Genomic DNA, 10,886 nt, shown 5'->3' with positions numbered 1-10,886 from the left:
AGTATGTTACTAATTGGAAAACCATTCCAGGGCAATAAATTCCCCTTAGGTCCACACAGTTCCCCCACCTTCCCCTATCTATTTTTGCACAATTAATTTTTTATTTAGTGCTGCATACACTTTTTAATGATTCTTTTATATGTACACTTCACATATGTATGTTTTCTTATTTTTATAAGCTTTTTAATAAGATATTATCTATTCAGAATTTTATATAATATAATATATATATATAATACGTATATATGTACGTATATGTTTCATGACATATATGTTTTATTTATGTATTACCGTTATTATAAAAATATCAGTATATATATATATAAAAAATATATATAAATCGGTATATTTAAAAGTTCATCTACTCTTGTTTCTTTCTTCATCAAATAGTTTGAATTTATGTAGCGTGTGTGATAAAGCGGCATATTAATCATATATTTAAAAAAACTATAAATTGATATCCGCTTCATAGCAGAAAAACATGAAACTGCAATAAGCAAACAAATCAGAGATAACGCTTGTGTTGTGTTGGTTCAAGAGTTATTTTTATAGTATAAACATTAAAAATTAAGAATTATTTTTATGAAATATTTTGAATTTTTCAAAATTAATTATTACAATTATTTTTATGTGTGTGTATGTATAGATTTTCTACAAAGTATATTTTCGTTCTATATTTAAAAAATCTCACATTAAATATAATCTTATATTTAAAAATAAAATCTCGACGAATTGATCGGAATAATGATTCTGAATTAATACTGATCATCAGTGCTTCGATTAATTTTCCATTACTTATAATTCTTGTTTTCATAACTTCTCTTTTTCTTTTAATGCAACAACGATAAAATTTTTCAGTCATAGCCGTTTCAAATGATTTTTCCTTTTCCCACTCATCCTGAATCATCATATATCGTATCTATATTTTACTTCTCACTTTCATCATGCGGTATAAAAAAAGCAGTCATCGAGAAGTGCGGATCAACTCACATAGCAGTAACGTTGCTTTTCGCGGATCAACAACATCAATATATCTCCAAGATGTTTGTGAAAGTCTCGTGGATTGCGATTACAATAATTGTGCTGTTTTGCGTACATAATACTTTCGGTGAGCTATCGGTTTTTTTTAATGAAAAAGTACAAGAGTTGTATATATAACACGCAAATTTTCTTCAAATGTATGCAAATTATGTGATCATAATTATGTCATACTATTATAAGTCTTATTATAGAAATCAAATAATTTTTATTAAAAAAAAAAAAATCAATAATTATATTAGATTATTTTTTTATAAACCAATTAACTATAAATCTTAATTGAAGGCTGATATGAATCTAAAGCTCGTGAATATTACTTAATAATAAACGATAATGACTAAATAATAACAATAATTATCTTTTTTTCCTTTCTCTATCATTTCTTTATGCATACAAAAGATTCCCCAATTAGCATTTTATAACTAATTTTGAAATTTATAAATATCCTTTTTTAAAATCGGGACATAAGATGATTTTAAGACATCTTTTAGATATATTTAAAACATTTTTTTAGATAATTCTCGCAAAAATGTTTTAAAAATATTTTATACCTCGATTTTTGTGTTATCCGGAATAATTGCATATATTAAGTCGTATTTTAATTGTGTGAATATTTCCAAGTAAAACGATATTTCAAAATATATAAATATTTCCAAGTAAAACGATTCGGGAAATACATTTCATTCAATGATACTGAGGAATTCCCAATATATACTAAAATTTGAATAATTTACCTATTTTAAATAATTTTTATTATCGAGATAACAAAATAGAAATAATATCTGAATAAAGTTATATTATAAATCGAATAAAAAAGAAAAATTTTGGCCAATATATAGGTACCTCTAAACAAATTTAGTTTTACAATAAACTGGTTTGAGTTATATTTTTAACTATGACGTTATAAAACCAATCATGTCTGTGCAGATATGTCTGTGAGTAGATATACGTAATATCATATCATATATGTGTTCATGTGTTACTTAAGTAATGTATCCACTGGTGAGGGCTCGGAATGATGCCAAAACGTTTGTTATTTATTAAATAAATTTGGTTAATAATATTTATAAAAAATAGTTATATATATAACATATTTAAAAGTAAAAGAAAATTATAAATCATCTCATATTAAGTAACGATTCCATATGTTTTATACATATAAATCTGCATGTGCATAAAAACATGAATTTTCACATCTTTTTTTGTGGACAAATAATGTATAAATAGGAAGTCTGTGTGAATTGGACTATTCGCATTTTCTTTGTTTTCAAATATTTACCATAAACGTAAGAAACATCACAAATATTTATAATTGTTTATTGTTTATATTTTGTCAAAACATTAAATTATAATTTATGGAAGATTGATAAAAACATTTAATTGATAAAACAATTTAAGTTGATAGAAAATTTGTGAAAGGTGATATGAAGTGTTCTGGACATTCTACGCGAATAATGAAGAACATAATAATTATTATATCTCTGTTATTCGTTACAGCTCAAGAGATATCGCAAAAATGCATAGGCTGTATATGCGAAGCTACTTCAGGATGTAATATCACTGTAGGCTGTGATGGACCGGTATGTGGACCTTTTTATATAACAAAACAATATTGGATTGATGCTGGCAGACCATATGTAAACGGAGGGCAAAGCGATAATGATAATGAAGATAGTGAGTTGCTTTTTTTCATACAAAAAGGAAATTATACATTAAATGTTTATTAAAAATAAATTTCATTTTCTATTTTTTTATACGCATATTATAACTGCGTTCTTATATTTATGTATATATGTAATACTATATTTTAAAAAGAAAACGAAAACGAAAAAATTGTGTTTTTTTTAAGCATATATAAGAAAGTTTAGCTAAAAATAAATTAACAAAATCAATTTAACAAAATGGAGTCACATGTGTATATATATATATATTAGTTCACGTTTAGAAATAAGTTATCAAAAAATAAAGCAATACTACATACCTGTGTAGGATATGCACGTCTTCAAATTACTAATTAATTGTAGAAGCAAATATAAGCGATATTTCTCCAAAAATATTTATAATTGTGAAAGAAGGATATATAAAATGCAATGTTGTTTTCATATGAATATTCTAGATTATAATTCGAAAAGATATATCTATGATTCTCTTCTTCAATCATTAATCGCGTTGAAAAAAATCAGTTTTGAGAACTCCGAGTATACAAAATCGAAGTATACTCTTATAGTTTACATTCTGATATTATTTAGTATTACTAACAAATATAAATTTTATAATTAACGTAATATTAAAAAAACGTATAATTAAAAAATTTTTTTCCTTTAGCTTTTAGGAGCTGTGCCAAAGATGCATATTGCGCTGCTCGTACGGTAGAAAACTATATGGCCATATTTAGTCGGGTAAGATCATATTTACATTTCAACTTATACATATATTTACTGATGTAAATTATCTAATATGCGTTAATTAAATAGGATTGCACCGGAAATGGAATAATTAACTGTGATGATTATGTACGTATTCATCGACTTGGCGCAAGCGGCTGTACCAATACGTTACACAGTGTTTACGAGAATACATATAAATTGTGTATACAAACTGTAGGGGAATATTGAAATAAATAATATATAGGGTGTCCCATTTTAAATGATCCAGCCCAATATCTCGAAAACTAGATTCTGATATGAATCGACCGGATCAGTCTCGATCTTGCTTTAATCGGCCGAATTAGCCCCGATCTTGCTTTAGTCGGCTGGTTCAGCCCCGATCTTACTTTAGTCGGCCGGATCAGCCCCGATCTTGCTTTAGTCGGCCGGATCAGCCCCGATCTTGCTTTAATCGGCCGGATCAGTCCCGATCTTGCTTTATAACTTAACTAGTACTTAACGAAAAGTAACTTAATTATAGTGTTTTGGAAAGCTCTCGAGATGAGCTGTAAGAATGTGCAATGAGAAATAAGGGGTTCTATTTAAAAAATTAAAGGTGACCTTTATGTGACCTTCAGAGGACTATCCAAAGTCAAATCGATGGCACCATCGTATGTCCCCCTTCGAGTCAAACAACTTTTGTCTGAAATATTTTTATCTACTGGGTTTAGTTTTCGAGATATTTGGCTAGATCATTTAAAATGGGACATCCTGTGTGTGTGTGTGTGTGTGTGTGTATATATATATATATATATATATATATGTATAAATCATAAAATAAAAAAAACTTGAATAATGTTAGGTATTTATATATCATATTATAAATATGTTTCGAAAGAGAATAATATTTTTTATATTTACATTGAATACCTAGAATTTGATATATAATATAAACATATAAAAAATGTTTTACGTAAGTACTAATTATTATAAAAATATCCGTTAAAATATAAGTTTTGACTCTCGTGTACTTAAAAGTTTATCTACCAATCCTGCCCGTTTCTTCAATAGTTCACTATGTTCTTGCAAGTTTTCAGCAGCACATATATTTTTTACAAGAAAATGATTTATAAATAATCTAAGACTTTCCCTAAAAGTTTGCAACTTTGGGGATAAAGATATCTTTGCAAATACTTCTAAACAAGCCTCTTCATTCTCATGTAATAATATTCCCAACATGATTTGCCGTACAAGCCTCATAGTTAACTTGTCTAATTCCGTGAATTGAATCACCTGTATTTGTTATATGCGAAAATAAAAATTAAATATAATAGTAATAAACATAGTAAACATTACATAAGTAAAAAATAACTAAAAAAGTTGATGTAGGCATATACATACCTTTAAAATGGAAAGCGAAAGACTTTTGCCCAAGAATAAAAGAGTCAAGAATTTTGCCAGATTTATTAACTGTTTTGTATTAAAATCATCCAACATCTTCAACTTATCCCATAATGCATATTGTATAGTTAACTATAATAATTAATCGTTATTACTTATTAGAACATATACATAAGAAATATACTATTGCGCTTGGAGAGAAATCTTTACACTAATTATTTATTCATAAAGTCGATACTTCAACACTCTCACTAACAATAAAAAACTATATAGTTGTATTAGTATCAACAATATAATAATACCAATTTTACTGAACGTAAAATAATACAATAAAGTAATAATTGCAATAGACATCTACAGAACAATACTTTCTAACAGACCTTTCTATTTTTTAAGTGCTAGAGTACTATTAGAAAAATCGATTTTTCCTTAGATTGCTAATTGATTTCCTAATGCATTGATTTTCTTATTTTGATTCTAAGCTAATTTTTAAAGAATTTCTTGCAGCATAGATTACAGACGCAACAATATTTTATAGATAGAATTATATTTATGTACCTGATATTTTCTGTCAGAATCACATAGCCTTTGCGCCAATACAGCATAATAAGGATTGAACTTCTTCTCTTGAATACAACAATTGAAGATAACATAAATGACTTCTCTCTGTTGTTGGTTCTTCAAACCAAGATGATGGATTTTTTCAAATGCATCTAAATAATCTTCAGCTGTCATAAGTATACAAAAGATATCTCTTCTAACATCAGTATTCATTCTCTGTTTTCGTGCCAACTCCAATATGTCTTTACTGTAATTTTGTTTTTTGTCTTCTGAATTTTTTTCTAATTTACCAATATCCTTAAGACCGGACCAGGCTGAGCCTACTATCCACCATTTTCCTCTTTCATCAGCTAAAAAAAAATAAAAATACCCTATCTTATTTTTTAAAACTGTTAGTTTTTTTAATTGTATTATATGTATTGTATTTTACATACCTTCTAATAAGTCTTCTAAAGTTACATTAAATTGTGTAACATTATTGCCCTTATGGATAAAACTCTTTAGTATTTTCTTCAAGTGTTCTATCCGAGATGGATCATACTGAGGTATTTTGCTCATGTTATTATTTTTTATTGCCAATAGCACATCCAACATAAATTTGACTCTTGAACTACAAAGACAATAGTATACATAATATACATAAATAAAAATAATAAATATTAAAAAATATTCCAAGAAATACAGGTTTATACAGAGAACAGTTAGGAAAAATAATTTAAAATAGAATGTGGGAGCGTCCAGTATAGATATAGTATTTTAAAATATAAAGACTTACTTTTCCAGAGTAGCATTATTTGCTTTTTGTTGTAAATTTAATATAAGTTCCTTCAAAGCAATTGGATCATCTTTCCTTAACTGAAAACCTACTGTCCTTAAAATCAATAAAATCAGTTCAATTTCTTTTTCCGTAAATTTTGCTGCTAGTTTCTCTAATATTTGATATAAAAGGTGATGACCATATACCTAGAAAAATAGAATCATAAATATATTCTGCAATAATGCAAAAGTATCGTTAATAATATTTTACCTTGAAATTATAGAGATGTGAAATAATAAGAATTATATTATCCAATTCTTTATTCTCAACACAATGAGATTCTTCCAACATGTGGTGAAGCTTTTCTACAATAGTCAGTAAAAAATGTGCTCCAACTTCTGTACCAACATTTGCATGTAGTATAGTGATTAACATCATATGTTCACAGATAAGTCGGTCTGGAGTTAATATTGGTGCAACTATACTTTCTATCATTAGTGTGGATAACATTATATTCATACAATTACGACTGTTTGACATGTACATTTCTTCTACCTACAATAAAAATTAGATAATAAATTCAGATAATGTTTATCAGTCACAAATAATACTCTTTTCAATAAAGATATTCAACTTTTAAATATAACTTTAAATATAAGTTTACTTTATTATTTTTATATATAGGGTGTTCCATGAGGAAATCGACAAATATATTCTGATTATATTTTAAATAAGAAAATTTATATATAACAATGTATAATATATTCTAAAAGTATTTTTGAACGTTTATCAATTTCCTTGTGTAACATCCTTATATTTAACTAAATAACATCTACATGTCAATAATTAATTACCTGGTTTGCAATGGTATGCATATTTTGTTCTGCCAATCTATTTAAAATACCTTTCATCTGTTTCTTTAACTTACTAATTTTTTCACTATCAGAAAAAATATTACTTGCAATGCGTACATCAGGTGGTACATATTTTTTAAATACAATATTGCCTTTTTTGTCTCTTTGCCTTCCATAAATATCTTCCCATAAGTCTTCATTATCATCTGATTGCTCTGATGTATTACTGTGATTGGATTCTTCATTTACTGTCTCCTCTTCTTCATTTGGTGCATATCTTTTAGATTTAATATTTATTGTATTTGTTTCCTCTGAAGAAATTTCTCCATCTGATTGCTTTGATGCATTACTGTGACTAGATTCTTCATTTACTGTCTCTTCTTCTTCATTTGGTATATACTTTTCAGATTTAATGTTTATTGTATTTGTTTTTTCTAAAGAAATTTCTCCACTGTCAACTTGAATTATATTTTTATCAGATAAACGACTCTCATTTTCTGAATCTTGTTCAGAATCTTCATTATCATCTACACTGTCTTCCTCATGTTTTTCATTTCCATCCTCAGTATCATCCTCACCAATAGCCATATTCAAGTCTTCTTCAAATTCTTTACTCATTCCAGTTTCTAACAACTGCTTTTCAGTTTCAACAATGTGACTCCTATTTTCTGAATTACAGAAATCCAAAAGATCTAATTAAAAGTTAAGGAACTATAAATGATTTATAATCAAACAATTATGACGTATAAATCTGAAATTATAAATTTAAAATATAAAATCATAATGAAAATATAGTATAAAATATAAAAATATAATTTAACAATTTTTAAGAATAACTCCCATATACATGCTCTTTTTTACTTCATATAGAATAAACAATTCATTAATATATAGAATAAACAATTCATTAATATGATGAAAAAATTTCTAGCAATAAATAAATTGTTAAAAGGATACAATCTAATCCATCTGATACAAAAGACTTTGGAACAGATTTACTTTTTCGTTTCTTTAACTTCAGTTGCTTTTCCAACTGTTTAATCGCTTTATCCTCGTCCAGGTTGGCCTGTTTTAATTGTGTGATCTTTTGCTTTTTCGCATTCTTTTGCATTCTTTCTTCCTTCGCAATTTTAAGCTTTTGTCGTTTCTGCGTCGATGGTACTTGCTCAGCATTATTTTTCTCTTTTATCTTCATCGATTTATTATTGTTAATCCTTGATATTTCCAAAATTTGTTCCGATTGATTTTTCGATTTTTTCTTTTGATAATACATTGCTCTACTTATTTTCTTTTGTTGTCTTTTTTCTTTACGCAATTGCTTGCGTGTTTTCTGTATTGATTTAGATTTGTTGCTCTTAGTATTTAGTACTCCTTTATGCAGAATACGCCCCATTTCGCGAAGAAATGTTCTTAACTAATGTTCAAAATATTACGAGATATATATATATAATAACGTTTATAATATACCAATAAAAGCAAATGTAATAAAAACACAGAATGGCTGCGTTCAGCAGACTCAACAGTTTTGCAATCGTTTAAAGGCCCGTCTACAATACACGGAGTAAGAAGTAAGAGTAAGAAATTGACCAATCACAGTCGATTATTCTTCTCACATTCGACTGTGAAGGCCCGTCTACAATACACGGAGTAAGAAGTAAGAGTAAGAAATTGACCAATCACAGTCGATTATTCTTCTCACATTCGACTGTGATTGGTCAATTTCTTACTCTTACTTCTTACTCCGTGTATTGTAGACGACGCCTGATTGGTCAATTTCTTACTCTTACTTCTTAGGGCCTGAGCACAATAGAGGAACAGGAATTAGATATTAAGATTTTAACCTATCAGAAACTGATTACATCGGAATACACGGTTTCTGATAGGTTGAAATCTTAATATCTAATTCTTGTTCCTCTATTGTGCGCAGGCCCTTACTACGTGTATTGTAGACGGGCCTTGATTCGTCGCGCTGATTCGATTATACTTTTAAGGCCGTTTTACAATAAGTTGCAAACACCCCGTTGCCAGTTGCGGAGTGACAAGTTGCCAATCACAAGTTGTAAACTATTGCAACACCTGGGGCTCTATTCTTGAAAAGCAACATATACGAAAGTCAAGGGAAATGCTACAGTATATGTTACGTATACTATAGTATTTCCCTAGACTTTCGTATACGTTTCTTTTCAAGAATAGAGCCCCTAATCCACATTTGGATATCGAAAGTTGCGATTTATATTGAAACAGCCATTCAGAAAGTAGAACGTCCGTCGTTATTTGCTGTAGCTGAAAAATCGAAGAGAATATATCAAGCAGGTTATGTGATAGATATCAAAGACATAGAATGGACTGCGCGATCCGTATCTAAGTAGTGTATCAAATGTGATCGACAAAATGAGAGAGAGGGACCGTGGGAGACGGTCAATCTCCCTCTCATTCCCTCTCCCATTACACCATTCAATGGAAAGAGATAGAAATGGCCGTCTACCACGGTCCCTCTCTCTCATCCTTATCGACCATTTTGACACACAGATCGCGCAGTCCATTTTCATGTCTTTGATAGATATTCGAGATGTTCTCGAAATGAAAATGAAATAAATCAAACACCACCAATATATAACAACAACTTTCATTTCACTCTTCGCGCTTTTCGAACACAATATTTGATTGGCTAAGATGTTACGGTAGACAGTTGCTGTTGCCAAGGAGTTAAAAATTGGGCAACTCTCCGTTGGCAACCGCGACTATCTATTGCAACCGGAAATAGCACTTTGCCAATATAGTAGTTGCCAACCTTTGCGACTGGCAACGGGGTGTTTGCAACTTATTGTAGAACGGCCTTTAGATTTAAAGGAATCGTCCTATCTCAGCGAAGAATCACAAAACGGTTGCAAAACTATTGAGTCTGCTGAACGTAAAGGATGAAAAGCGCGGGGCCGCGGGTTAAGGCCGATATTTCATTTGTGCGTTTTTGTCGTACGACAAGCTTTTCCTGCGTGTTGATTGGCTGTAGGATAGAGAGGGTGGCACCCAGTTGGACACGGCTCAATTGGACACGAGCCACTCACAGCGCTTGAGACTACAAAGTTCCTAGGCACCTGGTCGCTGTGATTGGTGGTGTCCAATCGAGCCGTGGTCAATCGGGATCACCCTCTTTTGGCTGTAGTAGAGATCCTACAATAAGAGTTTAGGCAAAGCGGACACAACTTCTGATTCTCTATCTCGATCCATTAGGTATTCTTCGGATAGCTTCGTACATTGTCGGAAAACGAGTTCGAAGAATAGAAAGAGACAGATAACTCTAATCAGGGGGGTGATTGTGTATCTCGAAATGAAGTGAAAATTCTCACCCATTTCAAGATACACAATTAATTAATTTAAAATTAATAAATATAAAATGAATTATATTCAGTAAATAAATGCCGTTCAGATACGGTGTCACGCTTTCTGCGCATGCGTAATACGAGAAAGAAAGTAATATCTCCTTCTAACCGCTATCTTTGATCCGCTTTGGTCAAACTCTTATTATAGGATCTCTAGGCTGTAGAACCGTTAATTCTTCGAATTTCTTCTTGAAATTTTGACAGTGTATTCTTAAAATATTGTACAATTAAAATATGCAATAAAAATAGATGTTTTTTTGAAAATTTTACACCAGAATGTACCCTTAAAATGAATTTTTTAGGGTACATGGAAAGAAGAATTTTGCTAAACTATTAAAAAATTTAGTTAGATACCCGCTAGCTATTAGTTAGATCTCCGCTAGCTATTGCCAATTTCATTGAGCGTCTTTCCAATTACTTAATACATCTTAACACAAACGTACACAGGAATGCACAAAGTGTAGTATTGTGAACGATTCAATTGGAACAGAATATGCACGGTTTCCATCCGTTCCAGATAGAGTTAGGG

The 10,886-nt window shown here is 29.7% G+C and overlaps 2 protein-coding genes across 3 annotated transcripts; one reads left to right on the top strand and one right to left on the bottom strand.

Moving 5' to 3' along the window:
* The first annotated feature begins 982 nt into the window (after positions 1-982).
* Positions 983-3,700, top strand: LOC108770840 (lysozyme). The gene is made up of 4 exons (XM_018522575.1): positions 983-1,108; positions 2,536-2,712; positions 3,364-3,437; positions 3,513-3,700. The coding sequence occupies exons 1-4, from the start codon at positions 1,042-1,044 to the stop codon at positions 3,651-3,653; spliced, it is 459 nt and encodes a 152-aa protein (XP_018378077.1). The 5' UTR covers positions 983-1,041; the 3' UTR covers positions 3,654-3,700.
* A 706-nt stretch (positions 3,701-4,406) lies between these two features.
* LOC108770829 (nucleolar MIF4G domain-containing protein 1 homolog) lies at positions 4,407-8,473 on the bottom strand. 2 transcript variants are annotated; one of them, XM_018522556.1, is made up of 9 exons: positions 7,935-8,473; positions 7,378-7,669; positions 6,978-7,254; positions 6,394-6,678; positions 6,142-6,329; positions 5,801-5,976; positions 5,364-5,716; positions 4,806-4,937; positions 4,407-4,697 (listed from the first exon to the last, which is right to left on the bottom strand). In XM_018522556.1, the coding sequence occupies exons 1-9, from the start codon at positions 8,368-8,370 to the stop codon at positions 4,407-4,409; spliced, it is 2,430 nt and encodes an 809-aa protein (XP_018378058.1). In that variant the 5' UTR covers positions 8,371-8,473. The 2 variants fall into 2 exon arrangements, with proteins under 2 accessions (XP_018378058.1, XP_018378056.1); XM_018522554.1 differs by having other exon boundaries at positions 6,978-7,669.
* Between the last annotated feature and the right edge of the window lie 2,413 nt (positions 8,474-10,886).

Source organism: Trachymyrmex cornetzi, unplaced genomic scaffold, assembly GCF_001594075.2.
Source record: "Trachymyrmex cornetzi isolate Tcor2-1 unplaced genomic scaffold, Tcor1.1 scaffold1354, whole genome shotgun sequence".
Taxonomy (NCBI): Eukaryota; Metazoa; Arthropoda; class Insecta; order Hymenoptera; family Formicidae; genus Trachymyrmex; species Trachymyrmex cornetzi.
Note: the sequence above shows the minus strand (reverse complement) of the source record. Positions and strands in the feature narration are given on the sequence as shown.